The 21,980-nt window shown below is 43.6% G+C and overlaps 1 protein-coding gene across 6 annotated transcripts in view; it reads left to right on the forward strand.

Annotated features, from left to right (window-relative positions):
- FBLN2 (fibulin 2) overlaps positions 1-21,980 on the forward strand; it is a 121,316-nt gene that overhangs the window by 95,073 nt on the left and 4,263 nt on the right. For all 6 annotated transcript variants that reach the window (XM_054076736.1, XM_054076740.1, XM_054076737.1 and 3 more), the window contains exons 7-15: positions 2,465-2,581; positions 2,974-3,075; positions 8,934-9,068; positions 11,014-11,151; positions 11,480-11,623; positions 15,990-16,118; positions 16,620-16,745; positions 17,383-17,499; positions 18,290-18,418. In XM_054076736.1, coding sequence (XP_053932711.1) covers positions 2,465-2,581; positions 2,974-3,075; positions 8,934-9,068; positions 11,014-11,151; positions 11,480-11,623; positions 15,990-16,118; positions 16,620-16,745; positions 17,383-17,499; positions 18,290-18,418 — 1,137 coding nt within the window. The remainder of the gene's footprint in view (positions 1-2,464; positions 2,582-2,973; positions 3,076-8,933; positions 9,069-11,013; positions 11,152-11,479; positions 11,624-15,989; positions 16,119-16,619; positions 16,746-17,382; positions 17,500-18,289; positions 18,419-21,980) is intronic.

A 21,980-nucleotide genomic window follows, 5' to 3' on the forward strand; every position in this document is an offset into this window, starting at 1 on the left:
ATTTTGTATTTCACAGTTAGTTTCCTTTAGATAAAGTTTCCTGAGTTCAGACAGACAGTGCTGCATCCTGAACTTTGATTTTTATCTAAAATCATTAACATCTTTCAGTGATACAAAACCTAAAAAGTGTGGTGGGAGTCTTGAAAAGAAAGTCTGTTGTGTTGTAATTGGTTTGATGTCTGGAGTTCTCCAACAGCAAGATTTCAAATCAGATAAACGGAAAAGCTGAAACCTTATATTAGTTACAAGTGCTTTGAGTTATTTCACAAGCAAAATAAGTGTTGCCCGCCAATGACAAAATTCCTTGGGCCTCAAATGCTTTCTGCCCAAGCCAAACAATGAGCATTCATTGTGTCATTCTTCTCAACATGATATTACAGCGATTACATCAATAATGTGTTTGACAGCATTTCTGTGGCAGCTATCCTGGTGTTTATATTAAAATTCCAGGGAAGGAGACTAAGCCGAAAGAGGGAAAGAAAACGGTTCTTATTTTAGCTCTGCAAAATTTGGCTTCGTCTCTCACCTGGAGTGTGTGTGGTTTTGTTTTGCATTGCTTTGCTTTGCCTTTCCCATTATTAACTCCACTGAAGCGCAAATGTGCGATAATACATCTTGTATCTGGGTAGTCTGTGCTGTTGGCAGGGCTGCGAGACTGCAGTGTGCCAAGAGACGAGGAGGGATTCACAGAACTCAGCTGAGGTAGGGGATGGGGACAAGTGTAGGGGATTGCAGGTGAGACATCTGAGACACGTAGGAAGAGTGAGGTGAGCAGGGGTTGCTACTGTTGTTCTGGAGTCATAGAATCATAGAATAGTTTGGGTTGGAAGGGACCTTAAAGATCATCTGAGTTCTAACCCCCCCTGGACACCTCCCACTGGCTCAGGCTGCCTAAGGCCCATCCAACCTGGCCTTGAACACCTCCAGGGATGGGGCAGCCACAGCTTCTCTGTGCCAGGGCCTCACCACTCTCATAGTGACGAAATTCTTCCTTATGTCCAGTCTAAATGTGCCCCTCTCCGGTTTATACCCATTACCCATTGTCCTATCACTACATACCTGTGTAAACAGACCCTCCCCAGCTTTCTTGTAGCCCCTTCAGGTACTGGAAGGTCCCTGTAAGGCCTCTCTTTGTTAAAATGAAAGGCTGAGCGAGGGAGATGACACCTCACTCCCTGCACTGGGCACACTGTGTGTGCTCTACCTGGCAGCTCGGCATGGTGGCCTTTTCCTTCTTGTTTTCCCTTTGTGCAAGTGCACATCTCTGTCATGTGGTCTGTGCATGGAGACACGCACGAGATGGTTTTAACTCTCGTTGCTGTTGGTAATTTGGGCTCCGTTGGTAGATACAGTGCTTTTGTAGCTGTATCTGTCCCAGTATATTCCCTGCTCTTTGCTGGACTGTGAATGTTGTTGTATTTCACTTCTGGCCTTTAAACCTTGTCACGCTTTTTCCTGAGGCTTGGAAGCAGTGATGTTCTTGCCGTGGCTCTGTCAGGCAAGCAGAAAGCACTCACTGATGAAATTTCAAAAGCTTCTTCTCGCTTCTCCGCTCTCTTTCTGGGGAAATCATTAAGAACACGCCACACGCAGGTACCTCCTGTTATTTACCTCTGTGTCACAGCCCATTGTATGCCTGGGATTTCAATTTCTCTTTAAAATGAAATTGCTCTTCCCTATCCCAAAAGTGTTTTGCAATCACACTTGGTCATTTCCTGCTGTCACTATTTGGTGGTTCACGCTTTGCTCCAGGTGACACTCAAATCAATGGAACAGGACACATCCGCTTAAGGAAGAATTTAGCCTCATGGATTTAGGTTTCTGTTTTGATAATACTAATAGACTGGTTTACTTTTATTGACGTAACAGAGGTATTTTTTTTGGTCAGCTATTCTGATACCTTGAACACTGATGATTGTTGAGACTCTTAATGACAGCAGCTGTCATGTTTTCCACTTGGCTGTCATTCCAGAGTTTCCTGTGCTTGTAAAGGTGAGCGTCTGCTTTTCATCTCTGTTGAAGTAGGAAGTACAGAATAAGTTGAAAAACTTGTTTTGAGCTTGGCTATTTTTTCTTCATAAGCCGAGTGAAAGACAGCCACCATGTTTACAAAATAGCAGTGTTTTAAAAGATAAAATTAACACTTTCTGTTCAATTCTTTAGGTGCTGCAATATTTTACTCTACAGAAGTTATTTCAGCCCAGCTCCCTGGTCTGTGTCCGTGATGCTGTGCACCTCTCCATTAGCACGCAGCGCTCTGTGTGTGCGTGCTGTTGGACAGTTGTTCATCTCAAACAGATGGCAGCTTCCAAAACTGTTCACCTTCATCCATAGACAGTTGTCCAGGTCACCAAAGTGTTTCTTCCTACAAACCATGGTGGAGTGGGATGCATGGGACCGGAACCCTTGCCATGGAGTGCCAGGGTGATATCCCTGATGTTTCTCTGTCTCCCTTGCCTTGCAGATCCTGACAGAGGACAGGTGACAAGGCTGGAAGCAGAAGCCACTATCCCTCCAGCAGCTTCTCCTTCTCAGCCTCTTCTTGTTGTGTCCTCACAAGAAGAGCTGGATAAGTGTAAAGGTATGTCGGAGGTGTGAACTGCAGATGAGTGAGGAATGTTTAGAGAGCTGGAGTAAAATTCCACACATCCTGTCACCAATCTGCTTTCACCAACGCACATCCTTAATTTGTTATGTCTGGCATGAGGCTGAGGAATTGTCAGGGGAAACCTGGGGAAGTAATTTGAGGCTGTACTCTGATTTCAAGGTCATTAAGCACCTGCTCTTTAGTTTAAGGTAAGCAGCGCAGCTGTGAACAATACATGAGGAGTGGCACTCAGTGTTTCTGTGGTTGTGGGCTTGTAAGTAGTGATCAGGGCTGCGTGAACAGATATTTGGAGGACATGGGGGTTCATAACTTCAACTGATCTGTGTTGTGATTGCTACTGTATTTTTCTAATTTGCTTTGTATAGATAATGGCCCCTGCAAGCACATCTGCAGTGTTGTGGAAGGAGAAGTTGAGTGCTCTTGTTTGTCTGGATATACGCTCATGGCCGATGGGATTTCTTGTGAAGGTAAGTGGTTCGGATTCACTACAGAGACGTGGCTAGAACTTTTTTCTATAGATCACATTGATTTCAGAGCCCCGGGTGTTTCTCTAGGAGTTCCTTATTTTCATTGTTGTGAATTGCAAGTGGCAGCACAGAGACCATTTGTTGGAAGGAGTACCAGACCTGCTTCACAGATAACCCCCGAAGCACGTCTATCCAGTGTGCCTGTTACCTAGGGACTCCAAGTGAAAGTAAGCCTGGATTTGTGCTGTTTTCCTCTAACATTCCAGGCTTTTTTCCAGCCCTCTTGTTTTCCTTTCCCACTACTGTTCTCCCAAGGGTCTGTCTGCTCAGCTATGGACATGCAGCTTTTCTTCTTGAGAAGGGGAGCAGTTAGCAGGATGTGGGCATGTTTGCTGATCTGAGGAACTCTCTCAGAGCTACAGCTCTGCCGTGTCACTTGTTTTATTTGGTTTTATTTCTGCTTGCCTCAAAAATTTGAATTCAATGAGGCTTCCTTGCTATGAAGAATATCCCATTGTGAGCTGCTGCAGCTCCCTGTGCTTCACTTGACCCTGAAGTTCAGGCCTGTGTGATGATGAACAGTGAATTCCAACACTACACCATGATCGTTCATGTTATATAAATTTTAAATGGACATGTTTGGGTAGTGACAAAGGATGTGTTTGGCCAGGAAAGGTTTGAGGATCAGAAGCAATGCCCTGTGACGTACCTTAATTATAAATCTGTAAGCATGGAGCAATAACAGTGAGATACAGGTAGAAGCTTCTGATGCTCAGAATTGCTCACAAGTGATCCACATCCCTTTTAATCTCAGATCATATTGAATAACAAATCATTTCCATGAAATTCCGGATAGTCTGTGAAGAAAATGGGAATTTAATATCACAGATAAAATATTCACTGTGCATTGCTTACTCAAGCATAGTGGAAGCTAATTTGATTAATTAATATCATAATCAAAATGGGCATTCCAAGGCAATCGTTTCAGAAGCTGAAAATACAAAACCAGTGGAATTAGTTAATTTAAATTACAGGAAGGGACATTAAAATCTATATTAAAGTGGGAGTTTGATGGTAGGGGGGATGGTGCACTGGGACAGGTTTCCTGCAGAGTGTGTGTTGCACCTGTGCAACTCTTTCTGGAATGACAAAAGTGCAGAGGGTGCAAGCACGGACCATGACGGTTTATTCCAGCCCTATTTTTAGTGTGACACTGTATATATTATAATGCGGTGCTGATGTGGTAGCTCCAACACGCTTCATTTAGCGATCTCCAGCGTGAAAGAAGTGTTGTTTCATTTCAGAAACTGTTCTAATAGAGTTCTGTTTTTCCCTTTTGGTTGCAACATGTTGATGTAGATTTGGATGAGTGCCTCACAGGCGCTCACGCTTGTTCCAGAGGACAATTATGTGTGAACATATTGGGATCATTCTACTGTGTCAACCACAGAGTGGTCTGTGCAGAGGGCTTTATACTCAACAGGCGTAGAAAATGTGTTGGTAAGATGATAGGTATAAGCCATTCACCACAGCCTCATAATTCTCCATGCTCTGCAATGCATTCGAACCATTCATGCTAAAAGGCTCTCTGGCCATCTTTGCATATGACATTTCAATATGAGTCAGTAAAAAACACATGTGCACCATTTGCTCAGCCACTTAACATCATGAGTTGTATGCTATTTGGCTTTTTCCCTAGCAATACATTCTCAGGATACACGTAACTTTGCTTGAAAGTCATAAAAGTTCAGAGGTGTGATGACCACAGCAGTGCTGGTGACTATTGAACTGGAATAAGAAAGCATAGCAGTTGATCTCTCTGGATAGTATCAATACTGCCAGATCCCCAGACATCAAGAAACAGCAAAACTTCCTAAATAGAGCTCAAGAAATCTGCAGAAGTCTCAGCAGTGGGAAAGATCCCTTCCAACGTGATGGAATTTAAAATTCAGATTAGTCCTTTGTTGATTCTGGCACAAATTTCTTCATATAAAAGTCAAAGATGCATCATATTTCTGCTGTATCATCTCTGCTGTTTAAGTTCATATAGAGAACCAATCTGTTTTTACAACTGCATTTATGAGGATTTAATTTGCTCAAAAAGCCAAGGTTTGAGCTTATGAAATGGTTTCAATTTGGTTTCAAAATAAACTTTTCTGGAGGCTGGTCTAGGAGGCACCTGAGCTGCAGCAGGGCTGGGTGGTAAAACCTGGAAAAATGGAGCACCTGGGGACCTCTAGTCATTAATGAAGGAAGCAGTGCCTGTGACTATGATGTCATGGGTGGACATATTCACCTTCCTCCACCTTGTCCTTCTCCCTGTGCTTGTAACGTTATTTTTCTGACCATCACAGCTTTGGTTTCATTCCTGTCTTTCAAAGCTCTGTGATCTCCTCTTATTAATGAGCATCATATGGCACGAGGGCATGTTTACAACACTTTTGTGGTTTAGAGCAGAAAGGTGATATACTGTCTTCTGAATTTTCCTTTAATTGTCAAAATCTGCTATATTTTCTTTTTAATTATTATTTATTTAGAAATCATAGATACTGGTAAGCATGGAAGGCTAATGAAATTAGTTTAAATTAAACAGCTCAGGGAACACACTGGAAAAACGATTCATTTCCAGACAAAATACCTGATTTTGAGGTGGAGGGTGGTGTCTGTAGTTGGCTGCAGGTGTGTGTTGTGTTGCCTGGCTTGACCGAGCCTGCTGCCTGTCCCACACTTCTGAAAGTCCGGTCTGCTAAGTGAATGGCTAAAGAAACTGTCTCACGTTGCTTTCTGCTTCTAAAAATCTTACTATTTAATCCCTCATGGTTTTCCTGGACTATGCAGTAGGAATATGCCTGGCGTATGCTCTGCATCTCCCGGAAGCGTTTTGAAATGAAATTAATGCATACTTTTCAACAGCTTTGGCAGAAAGTGTTGTAGAAGATGATAAGTGCTTCCTTCCCTTCATTTTCTTCATCTCCTATTCTCCACCCCATGACATTATAGCAGAGTTTTATTGTGACTGAAATAAGATAAACCTCAGGCAGTGCCAATGAAACAAATCATAGAATCGTTTGGGATTGGAAGGGATCTCAAAGCCCATCCAGTCCCAACCCCTGCCATGGGCAGGGACACCTCCCACTGGACTGGGTTGCTCAACCCAACTCTCAATGAAATGAAAGACCCAACTCTCATTGCAAATGAAAGACCCAACTCTCATTTGCAAAGCTAAAAGACCCTCTTTGCCCTCCTTAAATAACCAACCTCTGCATTTCTCCAAAGCAAGTTAGGTTTTTACAGGTATCTTTGTAAAACAGTTTGGAACACTTGAAACTTTCTCTTTCTTTTTGGATGGCCGTACCCTGCGTTCTCCCTGCTCGTGTGCAGCTCTGCTCCCTGTAAGGTGCCTGGAGAACAGTTGCTCTATTTAACATTTTCCCTACTTTTCTAATCAAGGGGAAAGCCACAAGCATACTGTGGTTTGTTTTGTTTTCAAATGCCTCATTACAGCCATATCCGTTTCAGGTGCCCTTTTCCACCTTAACTGCTTTTTCTTGCTCCATCTCAGACACCAGGAGGAAATCTTTGATAATCCGTTTGTCAAATTCTTGTTGTTTTAATGATGTCACTCTTTGCATATTTTAGGGATGGGAGGAGCAATGGTTGCACAGCAACAAAACAGCTGATAACCTTTTATCTGTTGACTTCCCTTTAGTCAAACTATGGAAGATTATAATTCCAGGTGTATTTCAAGAGCAGATATCCACAATTCCTGAAAGCCGACCAGGCACAATGAAGAGCCACCAGCTGTTTAAATAGCTTGCACACGCCACCTTTGTGTAACTTTGTGACTGGCTATTAAAATGTCTTTAGGCTTGAAAGCTCCGTGTTCTCCAGAGATAAGGGTCAGCTTGGAGAGTTTTGATGGGGATTGCTTTTCCTGGTGACTTTCAGGCAAAGTCATTACCACCACCCACACACACACACTGACCGGAGACCACTTTGCTGCTTTCTTTGCTGCTCCCATCCTGATTTTCCCTCCTGCCAGAGTGAGAAGTAAATGGTTGTTTTATTGCTGAACTATAGGGACTGTGCGTGAGCATGGGATGGGTGGCTGCAAAATAACAGCGGGTCAATGTTAAACAGATGTATTCCATACGACAAATTCCATACAACAAACAGAACTGAAGTCATTTGAAAGGGAAAAAAAAATCACGAGAATCTACAGAGGCTTGGCAAAAAAAAAAGTCTGCGTTTCACGTTTTTATAAAACAGGCATAAAATGAATTTTTAATGCTGGAGTAGGGATTGCAAAACCCAGCACTAGGTAAATGTTAATATTCCTTAGCAAAAACATCAGCTTCTTAGAGGCAACAGGAATGCTCAGGGACCGTATTTCTGTTTTCAATAACAATTCCAGGGAAAAAGGAGATATTACCTGATTACATTTCATTCTGTTTTTTACTGACAGACTGAGGAATGTTGTTGCCACACACACAGCCGTGGTGTATTTTTCAAAAATTAACTGTGTGGCTTGATTTTAGTGTATTACTGAATGTTTTTTTCCTCTTATTCCTTCTTTTTTTTATAAATATAATCTTGCCCCACCTTACAGCTGGAGGACTGGTAACAGCTATGGTCATGTTTGGGTTTTGTCAGCTCTAGAAATACTTATTAGCTTTATGCAGAACTGTGAATGTGCAAGATTTTGTGGAGAATGACAAGAAAGTTTCTCTTCCTGGTCCCTAACCCTTCTTGGTTTTTTATTTGCTCATCATACTATTCTCAGCTTTCATTATTATGATAAACAAAACCCGAATTTGGGATTATTTCATCCAAGCCTATAAAAATGTAGGCATAGGTATTCCACAATTTTAACAGTGTGGCATATTCCATTGCAAAGCAACTCCTACATCTCACAATCTGGTATTTAAGTAATTTTTTAAAAGAATGTTTCTATAACACCGCCTGCTGAAATCAGATCCCTTTAAAGATTTAAATACAAATTTGTAAGCTTGATTGAGTCTTTAGGAGTCCTTTGTCCATATTTTTGAGCCTTTAAGATTCCTCTTTCCAAATATTCAAGCCTTTAGGATTCCTCTTTCCACATATTTGAGCCTTTAGGCGTCCTCTTTCCATATATTTGAGCCTTTAGATTCCTCTTTCTGTATTTTTGAGCCTTTAGGATTACTCCTCCATATTTTCGAGCCTTTAGGATTCCTCTTTCCATATATTTGAGCCTTTAGAGTTCCTCTTTCGAGCCTTTAGGAGTCTTCCATATTTTTGAGTCTTTAGGATTCCTCTTCCCATATTTTCTTGTCGATCCAGTTCCAGTGAGGCATTCCGTAGGAGCTAAGCAGTTGCAGGACCCCACCTGCAGTACGCGTCTCTTGGTGCCGTTCCACACCAGTAGCTCCTGTCTATCTGGCAAGAAGATGCAGGACTGATACAGCCTGAGCCAGGAAAACTTGGTAACGAGCAATGAGTATTAATCACTCTCTCATTCAGTTGTCTGGGAAGTTTTTATCTGCTAAACCAGAAGCTGATTATCAATCCTCTGCCCACCCTGTGTTTAAGCAGTTCTGTCCATCCCTTTTCCTCAATGCCTGCACCATCCACTGCACATCTGGGGAGACGGGAGGAGAAGGAAATCGCCCCATTGTTTGTGTCTCTAGAGTTACTCTGTGCTAGCAAAAGATCCAGGAATAAAACACCTTTCATCACAATACTGCAGCAAACTCCATACTGATTGTTTTTTTGGAAGAAATGGTTTCATCTGAGCTTTTGTCTCCTTCCAAAAGAGCAGGAAGAGGCCGATCGCTTGATAAATATGATGCCATGAATTGTTTCACTATTTCTTGTAGACATTAATGAATGCGTAACAGATGCGCACACCTGCCAGCGGAGAGAGCACTGTGTCAACACGATGGGATCATTCAAATGTCTCCAGGAACTGAGCTGTCAGCCAGGTTATGAACTTAAGGATGGAGAATGTGTTGGTAAGACGAGTGTTTATCAGCTCGGGCAATTGCTGTTACCAAACAGGAAAGGAAAGAGATTGCAAAGCGTTGTTTCACGGCTGGTCTGTGACATTGAGGTTGTACCTAAAAGAGGCTGAGCATCATGGAAATGTTTGGCTTCACAGGCCCTTTCTGCACCTCCGTTTATTTGAAGCGGTTTCCAGCCATAACTATAAATAATTTGGAAAATGGATGAAACCTGATGAATTAGGATTTATCCTGTTTTTAAGGGGTTAGAGAGATCTCACTGATGGAGGGGTTCCTATTATGCCCCTCAACCTGGCTCTGCTTTTCTCTGAAGGGTTGACACCATTTGCAGTTGAGCATAGCCTGAATGGGTCGTGGGGCTGACTCGCTCCAGTCCTTCCTGTGTTTAGGAGGTCCGTCTGTGATTATTTACATTTTGAATCCTCCTGGGTTTGAGAAGTTAATTCTTCACCCTCCCCTCCTTCTTGGTCTATGGAGAGGTTTAATTGAGAAGCTGACATCCACAGTCACGGCGTAGCAGAAGTCCCTCTGCAGCACAGGAGCAGGCGGGAGACACGTGCCCTGCCTTCTAGGGCAAAAGCCAGAGTTAATTACTCCTAAATTTTTTACACAAAGAGTTTCGTAACGGTTGGAACAAGATATGCTTAAGGAAAAGACTTTACTCTTGACATGTAACATAAGGTTATAAAATGGAAATTATCAGAAGTCTCCCTTTAGATACAGCTGTCATAAGTAAGCCCTGGCTTACTTGAGAGGCTGTTTGTGAAAGCCTTTTTCTGTTATCTGGTTCTATAGCATCTCTAACATTTATTGCCTATCTAAATTGCTTTCTGATCTTAAAGTTGGATTATAACAGATTCTAAGATTTACAAATTGGTTTAAAGTAGCCTTTGAATTAATGACTTATAAGATTAAAATTCCAGAATTGCTCTGTGTAATATTGCTTACAGATAACTATTGAGTTTACAAATATTTATGAAATACCAAATTCCACATTTTTTATTTGTCTGAGTTAATAAATATGGTAGGAAGACTGATTAACATAGTACCTTCTGGGGGACTGGTGATGTTCCCTTGTGAACTTATCATTTAACTGAGGGGTTAGAATAGAAAGCAGAGTGTCAGCAGCTTTCCACATGTCTGCCTGGCGAGTGGGGACTCCTAAGTTGTGGAGTTTTCTCCATTTGTTTTTTTCTTCTGGAGTCCTTATATGTCTGTATGTTCTGGAGTCCTCAGCACAGGAAGGACATGGATCTGTTGGAGTGAGTCCAGAGGAGGCCACGGAGATGATCCAAGGGCTGGGGCACCTCCTGTAAGAGGCCAGGCTGAGAGAGTTGGGTTTGTTCAGCCTGGAGAAGAGAAGGCTCCAAAGAGACCTTAGAGCAGCTTCCAGTACTGAGAGGGGCTCCAGGAAAGCTGGGGAGGGGCTCTGGATCAGGGAGGGCAGGGACAGGATGAGGGGAAATGGTTTTTACCTGCCAGAGGGGAGATTGAGATGAGATCTTAGGGAGGAATGTTTTCCCGTGAGGGTGGGGAGGCCCTGGCCCAGGTTGCCCAGAGCAGTGGTGGCTGCCCCATCCATGGAGGTGTTCCAGGCCAGGTTGGATGGGGCTTGGAGCCCCTGATCCAGTGGGAGGTGTCCCTGCCAGCGGCAGGGGGTGGAACTGGATGGGCTCTGAGGTCCCTTCCAACCCAAACCATTCCATGATTCTATTAATTTGCTGCTGGACCTGACAAACTCCACAGCCTCTGCTGAAGAGGATGTGCAGATCAAACACACCGAAAACTCAGATTTCTCAAAGGCATTCTTGAGCGTTGGGTTTAAATGATGCTTCCTAGTTTTCTTTCTGATAAAAGAAGCTACAAACTAGTCATGAAGGCTATTGAAAGTTACAGCTTAACTAGTTACAATTTGGTCTTTTGATTTGATTACCAGATATTGATGAATGCGAGAGAGGAATTCATAGTTGTAAAGTAAACTTCGTTTGTCAGAATACAGAAGGATCGTTCTACTGTGAGTCAAAGCAGCGCTGCATGGATGGATTTTTACAAGACCCTGAGGGAAACTGTGTTGGTAAGTGTGGTCAGTGCGATGTGCAGCGGCTCTGCCCTGCTTCTGCACCTTTTAGTCTGTCCAAAGGGTGCATATTGACCATATCTAGTCCTCCTTAAATCCTGCTGTGAATTAAATTTAAACCTTACTTTTCTTTTAAAGATATGCACACTTGCATATTCAATTGGAAAGTGTTACCACAGCAGAGCTTCATCAGCCTTATCTTTGTAGGACAGTAAGTTGACATGAAGGAATAGAATGAGCTTAGAATAAAGGTGAGATGTGAAAGAAAAGAGACTAGAGAGGTTAAATAGCTTTTCTCACTATTCTAATTCATTTCCTTCACCAGATATTAATGAATGCACATCTCTCCCTGAGCCGTGTAAACCAGGATTCAACTGCATCAATACCGTTGGCTCTTACACCTGCCAGAGGAACATGCTGACATGCAGCAGAGGTTACCACTCCAACGAAGAGGGGACCCGATGCATCGGTAAGGTCGGATTCCAGTGTCTGGTCTGGTGCCTTCTCGGAGGGGAAAGTACATTTCAGTTCTAAGAAGAGGTTTTGAGTTACCTCCAGAGTCATGAATTTGAGGAATGGGAATTTGCTGTGTGCAATTTCTGTCCAAGCAGATCAAAGATTTCTTTGCACTACAGAATGCTGCAGTGATGCCCAGCTGCTGTATGGAGTTCTGGGAACACTGGATTTGACTGTGTGTGGGACTTAGTGGCTTCTGTTCTGGAGTGAATGTCGATTAGTGATTTTTTAAACTCATGCTGTCAAGTCAAAACCATGATCCTTTGGTATTTTTTATCAGTATCAGACTGTAAGTGATACGATTGGAAGCCAAGGGATGCAGAAAATGAGAAACACCAAGTTTGTGGACTCAGGAGAGTACTTAGTGGATGTTCCTTGTAGTGTTAGGAGTGCTGTTCCCCACATACATCCCATTGTGTGTGTGTTTAGGATAAATACTTTGTGTTAAAATATTCATATGGCTGGTGTGCAGCTTGGTGCTGATTTGTATTTGTTCCATTGTGTTTATGGAGTTACAGACTTGGAATAGCAGATTTCAGCTCTTAAGAGCATTTGTTCTGTAAGGGAACACGCCAGGCACAGAGGAATTGAAGGCTTTGTCCTTGATGACCAAAGCAAGGCTGGCTCTGTGTTTTTTATTTCCCCATGTTCTGTGTTACACCAGGTAAGAAATCATAAAATGGCAGCAGGATAAAAAAAAAAGAAGTGACAAATCAGCATTTTGGTTAGTGATTTTCTCCTAATCTACTTACATTCCCTTTGAATAAGAGGAAGGATGAAAACCAAACAAAACACATTGTTGTAATACTACGATGGGATGGAAGCCGTGTTGGCAGTTGTCGATTAATTTGTAGCAACTTATAGTGTAGAGTAGTGGTAGAAATAGTGGCATAAATTTCTGCATTCCCTTTTTTGCTTTTCACCCTGCACTGTCTTTCTGTCATTGATTCTGCCCCCAGGACTATGCAGACCATGCTTGGCCAGTGAGAAGATAGGGGGAAGATTTGGAAATAGCAGAAAATGGGGACAGTTTCTGTGTAGAACTGAGGAAATGGGAGAAAGCTTCCTAATACAGCCATAGGGCGTTGTGTGTTGTAAAGTCATGACGAAGTAGTGCAGTGTCATTTGCTGTTGTGTTACACAGCAGATGGAAGTATTCTGGCTGTTATGAAGGGAAGGTCCAAAAGCCCTGTCTCTCACTTGCTGTGTATCACAGAATCACAAGGTTGGAAAGGACCCATTGGATCATCGAGTCCAACCGTTCCTAACACTCCCTAAACCATGTCCTTAAGTACTTCATCCACCCGTTCCTTAAACACCTCCAGGGAAGGCGACTCGACCACCTCCCTGGGCAGCCTGTTCCAGTACCCAATGACTCTTACTGTGAAGAATTTTTTTCTGATATCCAACCTGAACCTCCCCTGACGGAGCTTCAGGCCATTCCCTCTAGTCCTGTCCCCTGTCACTTGGGAGAAGAGGCCAGCTCCCTCCTCTCCACAACCTCCTTTCAGGTAGTTGTAGAGAGTAATAAGGTCTCCCCTCAGCCTCCTCTTCTCAAGGCTAAACAACCCCAGCTCTCTCAGCCGCTCCTCATAAGACTTGTTCTCCAGCCCCCTCACCAGCTTTGTTGCTCTTCTCTGGACACGCTCCAGAGCCTCAACATCCTTCTTGTGGTGAGGGGCCCAGAACTGAACACAGTATTCGAGGTGCGGTCTCACCAGTGCCGAGTACAGAGGGAGAATAACCTCCCTGGACCTGCTGGTGACCCCATTTCTGATACAAGCCAAGATGCCATTGGCCTTCTTGGCCACCTGGGCACACTGCTGGCTCATGTTCAGTCGGCTGTCAACCAGCACCCCCAGGTCCTTCTCTTCTGTGCAGCTCTCCAGCCATTCTTCCCCCAGTCTGTAGCGCTGCATAGGGTTGTTGTGCCCCAAGTGCAGGACCCGGCATTTGGTCTTGTTAAACCTCATCCCATTGGTCTCGGCCCAGCAGTCCAGCCTGTTCAGATCCCTTTGCAGAGCCTCCCTACCCTCCAGCAGGTCGACACTTCCTCCCAGCTTAGTGTCATCTGCAAACTTGCTGAGGGTGCACTCAATGCCTTCATCCAGGTCATTGATAAAGACATTGAACAGAGCTGGACCCAGTACTGAGCCCTGAGGAACTCCACTTGTGACTGGCCTCCAGCTGGAGTTAACTCCATTGACCACCACTCTCTGGGCCCGGCCATCCAACCAGTTTTCAACCCAGGAGAGTGTGCGCCTGTCCAGGCCAGAGGCTGACAGTTTCTGAAGCAGAATGCTGTGAGAAACTGTGTCAAAGGCTTTACTGAAGTCCAAGAAGACTACATCCACAGCCTTTCCCCCATCCAGTAGTTGAGTGATTTTGTCATAGAAGGTGATCAGGTTAGTTTGGCAAGATCTGCCTTTTGTAAACCCATGTTGACTGGGCCTGATCACCCGGTTCTCTTGCGTGTGCTTCATGATAGCACTCAAGATTACCTGTTCCATGACTTTCCCTGGCACTGAGGTGAGACTGACAGGCCTGTAGTTCCCCGGATCCTCTCTGCAACCCTTGTGTAGGCACAGTTCTTCAGCTAATTTTGATCGATCCTATTTCAGCAAGGTTGACTGGGTTAGGTACGTTTGTACAACCTGAGGAGGGATGGCCTTGAAATGAATTTTAGGGTTACCCCCATGCCAAGGGCTCCATCGATGCCTTTGTTGTCACGAGTCAGCAGTGAGCAGCTGAACAGCTCGGAAGTCCTGGCTGTAGAGCCAATGGCCTTTGCTTGCAAACCCACTAATGGCTTGCAAATTACATTCCTGAATTTCGAATTGATGACTTATGAAAGGAATCCATGACTTATAAAAGGATTCATCTCTAAAATGTTCACGTTTTCTGATTTAGTAAATAAGAAAACTGAAAGGGGAGAGATTGAGATGAGATCTTGGGAAGAATTTTTTCTCCTTTAAAGGTGGGGAGGCCCTGGCACAGGTTGCCCAGAGAACTCCTGGATGCTCCATCCCTGGAGATGTTCAAGGCCAGACTGGATTGAGTTTGGAGCAAACAGATCCAGTGGGAGGTGTCCCTGCCTATGGCAGGAGGTAGAACTGGATGGGCTTTGAGGTCCCTTCCAACCCAAACTATTCCATGATTCTATGAATCTGTGTTGAAATAGTGAACAAAGTATTTTTAGCACTTCTTGTCAGGATTGGTAACAATGCTATTTTTCTGCATCCAAGTTTCTCAGATAAATAACTTGCTCACTTCCTCTCACTTCCCTATTGTTTTCTCAGCAAGTGGCGGCTTTCCGGAGCACTCTCTAAGGCTGTTGTTTGATGGAGAACTGCCCAGGAACCCTCTGAAATGAAACAGTACTCAAATTTGTGACTTCAAATAGGGCAGTATGGAGAAGACCCAGCCTTAGCTTACCATCTTAATTAATATTTCATTAACAGGGATTTGGATTGTAGAAGTAGTTGAAGATGTGAAGGAAGCAGACCCTGGTGTCCTGGGAAATGGAAGAACTCAGAATACTTGAAGAAATACAAGTTTCTGAGACTTAATCAGACTTAATCTTGATGCTTCTTGTCACAGATGGCAGCAGGGATTTGTTGGGTACTGATGAGCTATTTAGTTATGTTGCAAGTCTTCTAAATCTGTGTATTGAAAACTCTTTATCTTCATCGGGTTTTTAAAATGAGATTGGAAGTGAAGCACGTGAGTGGAGAAGCAACCGGTTTGTTGGTGTTGGATTTTGGATGGGAGGCCGTGAGGAGTATCAAGATGTGAGTTGATTGAGAAAAGAAAAAAAGATCAGTGCTGGGAAAGAGCAAAAGGTAGACAGCAGAAGGAAGATTGAAAGGGCATCTGGGGATGAGAATAGCAATTGCTTTGATTGAAGAGATGAGCAGGATTTCTGGCTAGTTCTTGTTTTGCTTTGGATGCCTTGCTGTGACTCATGTAATGGCAGAACATCAGAATACGATGTTTAAATGTCAAGGTTTGATGTGTTTACATTGAAATGCAGAATATGCGCAGAAAGCACCATTGCAGTTAGTTACCGTTTTCATCTTTAAGGTAATATATTGCATTTCTAAAGTTTGAATAAGAGATCTGTAAAGCTGACTCCAAGAAGAGCACAGTGGGAAAAGCTGATGTTCTTTCTTCTGTCCTGAGGACAATCCTAACAGTTTCTTTTTTTAGTTTTTTTAGTTAGTTCCTGTTATTTAATTATTATTAATTTTTTTTTTGCTTCATAAATGTTGCTTTTTAACAAACTGTATTTAACCTAGTTGCTTTTTCTGGTTCGGCAGATGTGGATGAATGTCAAACTGGTGTACACCGTTGCGGCGAAGGGCAGATTTGTCATAATATTCCTGGGGCTTATCGCTGTGACTGCAAGTTGGGATATCAGTATGACGCATTCAGCAGGAGCTGCATTGGTATGTAAGGCGTGAGATGAGATGAAACGACTGATTGATTGAGCCTTGGACATCAAGGCAGTATTTAGCACCATTGTAGTGCGCAGTTATTAGTTCTGCAATGCAGTGCCCCAAAAGAGAATGGGATCACCTCCAAAGCAGTTGTCATTCAGTGTGTTTAGAGCTCTGCCAGTCTGTGCCATGATTTTGGACCAGATGCCCTTGGTTTGGTTTAGCTGTAGGTTATCAATTAAAGACATCTGCAGAGGACTTCCCTACGGGTTATGCTTCTGCTGCAGTAGGAATTTATCTTTCTGAAGATTTCACTAGACTGTGATACAGCACGTTGTATTTTCTTGCTACTGTGCACCAATTAGAGCACAAAGTTGGGCAGCGTAAAACCTGAGGTTGCAGCATTCCATGTGCTGCAGATCAATCTCTGACATCTTAAAATATCCTCCTGCATCTTGTTTGGTGCTTTGGTTTCTAAGTCAATTGTATATTTGTTTTCTGTGCTGGCAGATATAAACGAGTGCTGGAATTACCCCGGACGCCTGTGTCAGCACACGTGTGAGAATACCCCTGGCTCCTACCATTGCACTTGTTCTTCTGGTTTCCGCTTGTCTTATGATGGGAAACATTGTGAAGGTATCAGACTTTTTTTCCATGAAGAAGAAATTGCAGTTTGGATTAAGAGACTTTAGAAGAGGTGCTGACATGAAATATAAATCCAGAAAACCTGTGATTTGTGTATGCTCAAATTGGCAGATATTCAGTCAAACACTCAAAGTGTCTGATGAGAGCCCACAAGTTTCTTTTCTTTCCTCCTTTCCCTCACATACTTTTTGCTTTCCTTCCAGACAAGAGAGAAGGAGAATACAATAAAGTTAGAATAGGAGACTTTTCATTCAAATTCTAATAAAGATGAAACTTAGTAGTAACAAAACTGGAAAAAATAGATTTTTAATTGAATGGAAACTTTTTAAGTTTTCCATGATTTTTTTAAGGCAGTATTTACTTATTTTCAATCAATTGAAGCATATAAAGTCTGCAACAAATGGTTGCCTTTGTATATGTTTTCCTTGGCCTGCATAGAAATGAAATTCAGGTGCAACAGACATTCTGATAGTTCTTGGCATCTCCCTAGGCAGCAGAAACCTCTTCATGGGACCAATTAGTCCATCATCCCCTCTGACCAGAAGGAACTGTTAGATGTTCTCAGAGGCAAGAAATGGTGGAAGATACTGTTCTGAACCCATGTCTGTGGGTTTGTTTTTGGGTACAGATGTGAATGAATGCGATACCAATCCCTGCAGCCAGGAGTGTGCCAATGTTTACGGTTCCTATCAGTGCTACTGCAGGCAGGGGTTCCAGCTGGCGGAAGATGGGCATTCGTGCAAAGGTAAGGATCCTGCTTTCTCAGGGCAAGTTAAATATGTGTGTACTCTTCAACAGTCAGTGCTGTTGAGCTCCCGGCAGCACCTAGTGCTGTGGATGGTGCCCAAGGATGATTCCAAGTTCTAACCTGCTGCAGAAAGAAACCTCAGCTATTGGAAAATGCAGTTCATTTTCATGCCTCGTGCCTGGGACTGAAATATACTTGTGTGACTGTAGGACTGGTGAGGTTCTTGTTTCATCGGGCTAGAGCTTTTGATTGATCGGATATATATTTACCTATATTGCATCTATTAAAGCCTCGACTTGGCCATGGTTGAGTGGAGTCTTGCTCTTACTGCTGCTCATGGTGGGTAAATGAGGAGCAGAGTGATTGGGTTGGAGAAAGGGAGAGTTTTATCTGCTCTCTTGAAGCTGCCAATACTGATATACATTGGGGAGGCTCTATTTATGAAATAGTGAAGAAACCCACATTCCTCCTAGCACAAGGAAGCCACCAAAGCAATCCTAGATGCGATACAGAGTACCAGAAAGAGTTTTCAAACTCACACGTGCCCTAGACGTATTGTTCTTTTCCATGAGGCCATAATACTTATAACCAGTATTTTGGAGAGAAGCCATGTATTCAGCATTTCAGAAAGCACCAGCAACGGTCCTACAGCAATGTCAAACTTTCATGGATGCATTCTTGTTTAAGAACATATTATAAATGTGTGAGATAAGATTTTTTTGTTTTCTACAGACTCTCTTTACAGATTCCTGTTTTTATTTTATTTTTTATGTGTTTTTTTTACCAGATATTGATGAGTGCGCACAAAGTGCCGGCATTCTTTGTACTTTCCGCTGTGTGAATGTTCCTGGTAGTTACCAATGTGCTTGTCCTGAGCAGGGATATACAATGGCAGCAAATGGAAGAACTTGTCGAGGTAATGAGGAGTTTGGGAACTGAAAGGGTTATCATCATAGAATGGTTTGGATTGGAAGGGACCTCAAAGCCCCTCCAGTTGCACGCCCCTGCCCTGGGCAGGGACACCTCACACTGGATCAGGGGCTCCAAGCCCCATCCAACCTGGCCTTGAACCCCTCCAGGGATGGGGCAGCCACCACTGCTCTGGGCAACCTGGGCCAGGGCCTCCCCACCCTCACAGCAAAACATTTCTTCCTAAGATCTCATCTCAATCTCCCCTCTTTCACCTGAAAACCATTCCCCCTTGTCTTATCTCTGCCCTCTCTCATCAAGAGCCCCTCCCCAGCTTTCCTGTAGGTCTAAGCCATTACGGTTATTCAGTCAAGTCTCCATTTTTTTATTAGTCACTGTTAAAACACCATTATTTGATAAAGTTGCCAAATATTGGTATCCGCAATGTCAGCTTTCTCCTGTGTTAGAAAAAGGTACCGTGGCAACCCAGGTGTTTATGTGAGATAATTGCTTAAGTTAATTCCTGAGGGAGTCACTTCGTCATTCAAATTGGGGCACTTGATTACTTGCATGAGCTCAGTGTGCACCTTGGCACAGCAGCAAGTGATCTGGTTTTTTAGAGGTGCCAGATGTAGAAATCCGTGGCTTCATTATAAGTTGCAGCTTCCTGCTGCAGAAAAGTGGGAGAAGGAATGTGGGAGCTGTAATGGGTACTTGGACATCCTGGAGTCTGTCGCCTCAGCTTCGTTATGTTGGCATTGAGGAATGTTACCGTAAATAACACGGACCTTCCCGCCGCACACCCCTTTTCTCCAGAATCAGAAAAATGGCTTCTGGGTGCCTGGCATCTGGTGCACAGCTGCCTGTTCCTGAGGTGAACCCCCCCCATTTCCAAAGGATGGACTGAGGGTCCGATGATGATTGAAGATCTGATCACCTCCGTGTACCCCACGTGCATTCCTGCAGTTGGTTACTCGAACTACCAGGCAACTCCTGCTCTTCGATTTTTAGGAGCCCTTCACATAACTTTTGGTTCTGTATATCCGCTGCTTATATTCTCTCCTCAGTGACAACTGCAGTGAATTTACACTGTGTAAATCACAAATAGCACGAGCATACTTTATCCTGACTTTGGAGCGGAGAAACAGGCTAAATGACAATTAAAATCTTTTATAAACCTTTTTTTTTTTCCCTAAAAAAATGTAAAAAAGCCTTTTTAAGTATGAATGCAGTTAAATCCATGTGCAATTAAATTTTTGTGTCAAAGTCACCCTGAGAAAACTGCAGCTATAATTCTCCTCGGGCTTTATTTGTTTTTACTCCCTGCTAACTTTGAGTGCTGGCACGTTAGTTGCCAGCCCTGCCAGCAGTGAGATTCGAGCTGAGGACGCCTTCCAGAGTTAACAGTGTGAGTCACTGCGTTCATGGGCCAGCCCAGCTCTTCAGAGCCCATCGTGCTCCGGCGCTGGAGAAGGAGGAAAAAGGTTTGCCCCACAGACCTATGGATTGCACTTGCATTATTTGTATGGTGTGAAATCTCACTGCACACCCACCCGGAAAGTTCTTGGAAGCACTTTTTGCAGTCCCTGAGCCACCTCGTCGTGTGCCCTTTGTAAAGCGCGAAGCTGTTCTACTCACAAAACCCTAGCGCAGGCGTGGCAGCTCCATTCATGGTTGGGTAAGATGCAGACAGCCCGACCCTGGTTGCGACCCTCTGGGTATGTGGCCTCTGTTTGAGCTCTGCGGTTGTTGGTCCAACTTTGGACCGTCTTCTATATTGGGTGTCTCTGAAAACATGGCCAGAGAGACAGTCTGAATTGATGTCAGCTGAACTAAACTCAAGGGTAGGTTGGTTTCCACCAGTTAAAGATCTAGCTCCAGTTGCTGATCATCTGACCAGTTCCTAAGCGTTACTGGTGGTACATTCTTTGTCCCCATGTTTTCAAACAGATGAGCTGTATCTCATGTGACGGCGTCTCAGCATACGGATCTTTTTGGAGGAACTGCCTGTGGTATTTTGCAGACGGCCAGGCTGGGGGAGCAAATGCTTTCATGACAACGATTGCAATATGGAAGAAATTTTCTTTTCACCCAGGGGCACTTCTGAGAATCCGCAAGGGATTTAATTTACTTTGATTCTCTCCTACTTCCTCTTGTATACTTTTCTTTGCGAGACTTTTAACCCAGCCAGTTCAGTGTATGAGATCAGTTCTCATCCCAGGGGAATGGAGAGGGTGGGAGGCTGTAGTTTTCGTCTAAGAGTCTCTTTCCTCTGTGACAGTTGGCAGAACCGCAGAGCCCTACACAGTCCACGTGATTTGTCTGCTAGCATTTATTTCATTTTAAAGCCTCCGTGCATTGTCTAGACATTTGGGAGTACACAACGTGACTGTGAGGCCTTTGCCAATATTTTCTGCTATTGCCCAATCATTGTTATTGCATGTGGTTTTCAGCATTTTAAGGTCCGTGGCTTGGGCAAGTGCACATGTATTATTTAGGTAAGCATGTTTATGCTCTAGGCCATATTGTCTTTCAGTTTTAAATGTTTTTTGGTTTGGTTTGGTTTTTTTTTTTTTTTGGTTTTTGGGTTTTTTTTTGTCTTCTCAACATTACTTCTCATTATGAGGAGATAGTTATGTTTAACCTAAATTTTCAGAAGTGTGTCCTGTCCTAAAATGTTGCTCTTAAATTCCCATGCTTCATGACAGTCTCAGGAAGCTGACATCTCCTGGATCGTGCAGCTGTACAGCAATGAATATTTTTGCTTTACATTTGCCCTCTGCTTTAATCCAGACAGACTTTCATGCATAGATAAATTCTTCTCCTAGCATAGTCCAGCTTTCTCATTTGTCGGGAAGTCAGTGGGAAGATCCTGCTGGCTTTTCCCATCGGTTTTCTGTATTCTGAAGAGATTTATTCCTGAGGAATAGCTTTTATCACAGTAGGCTGTGAATGGCTGAAGTGTAGGTGGACATAGCGCATCCCTCCATCCATTGCTTGTGTTTGCTCTGGGGAAAAGAAAGTCTGTCAGAAGAGTAGAACATGGGGGATTGTTCATTTGCTTGGGATGTGTGGACATTGCACAGCCTGGTCCATGAAGAGGGAGCCATTACGATCACACATGTTCTGCGGAGTATGAGGCATTTATAGCAGTGGCCACCTTTCATCAAGGAGAGTCCACTGTCTCCTGTCTGCACCACACAGCAGTCCATGCACACCCTCTGCTGACTGAAACCAGTTAGATGCTTTTCTCGGCCGCTGAGCTTATCACACATGCATTGTGCTGAGCTTGTTTAGAAACACCACCTATGACACAGGCTTGCTCTAAGCATGAAGCTGTGTTCAGGGGCTGTCAGTGACCTGTGAAGCTGTAAGAACTGGCCCATCCCTTTCAGGAAGCTCTTTAAAAAGTGTCTTAAATCACAGCAGCTGTGGAAAGCTTGCACAGCTTCTGCGGGTTGGGTGGCCTGAGAAATTGAGGGTTCCACTGCTGTGGGCTACCAATATCTGGTTATTTTGTTGTGTTTCCTTCCAGACTAGTTGATAACCACAGAATCATGGAACTGTTT

This window comes from Cuculus canorus, chromosome 11, assembly GCF_017976375.1.
Source record: "Cuculus canorus isolate bCucCan1 chromosome 11, bCucCan1.pri, whole genome shotgun sequence".
Lineage (NCBI taxonomy): Eukaryota > Metazoa > Chordata > Aves > Cuculiformes > Cuculidae > Cuculus > Cuculus canorus.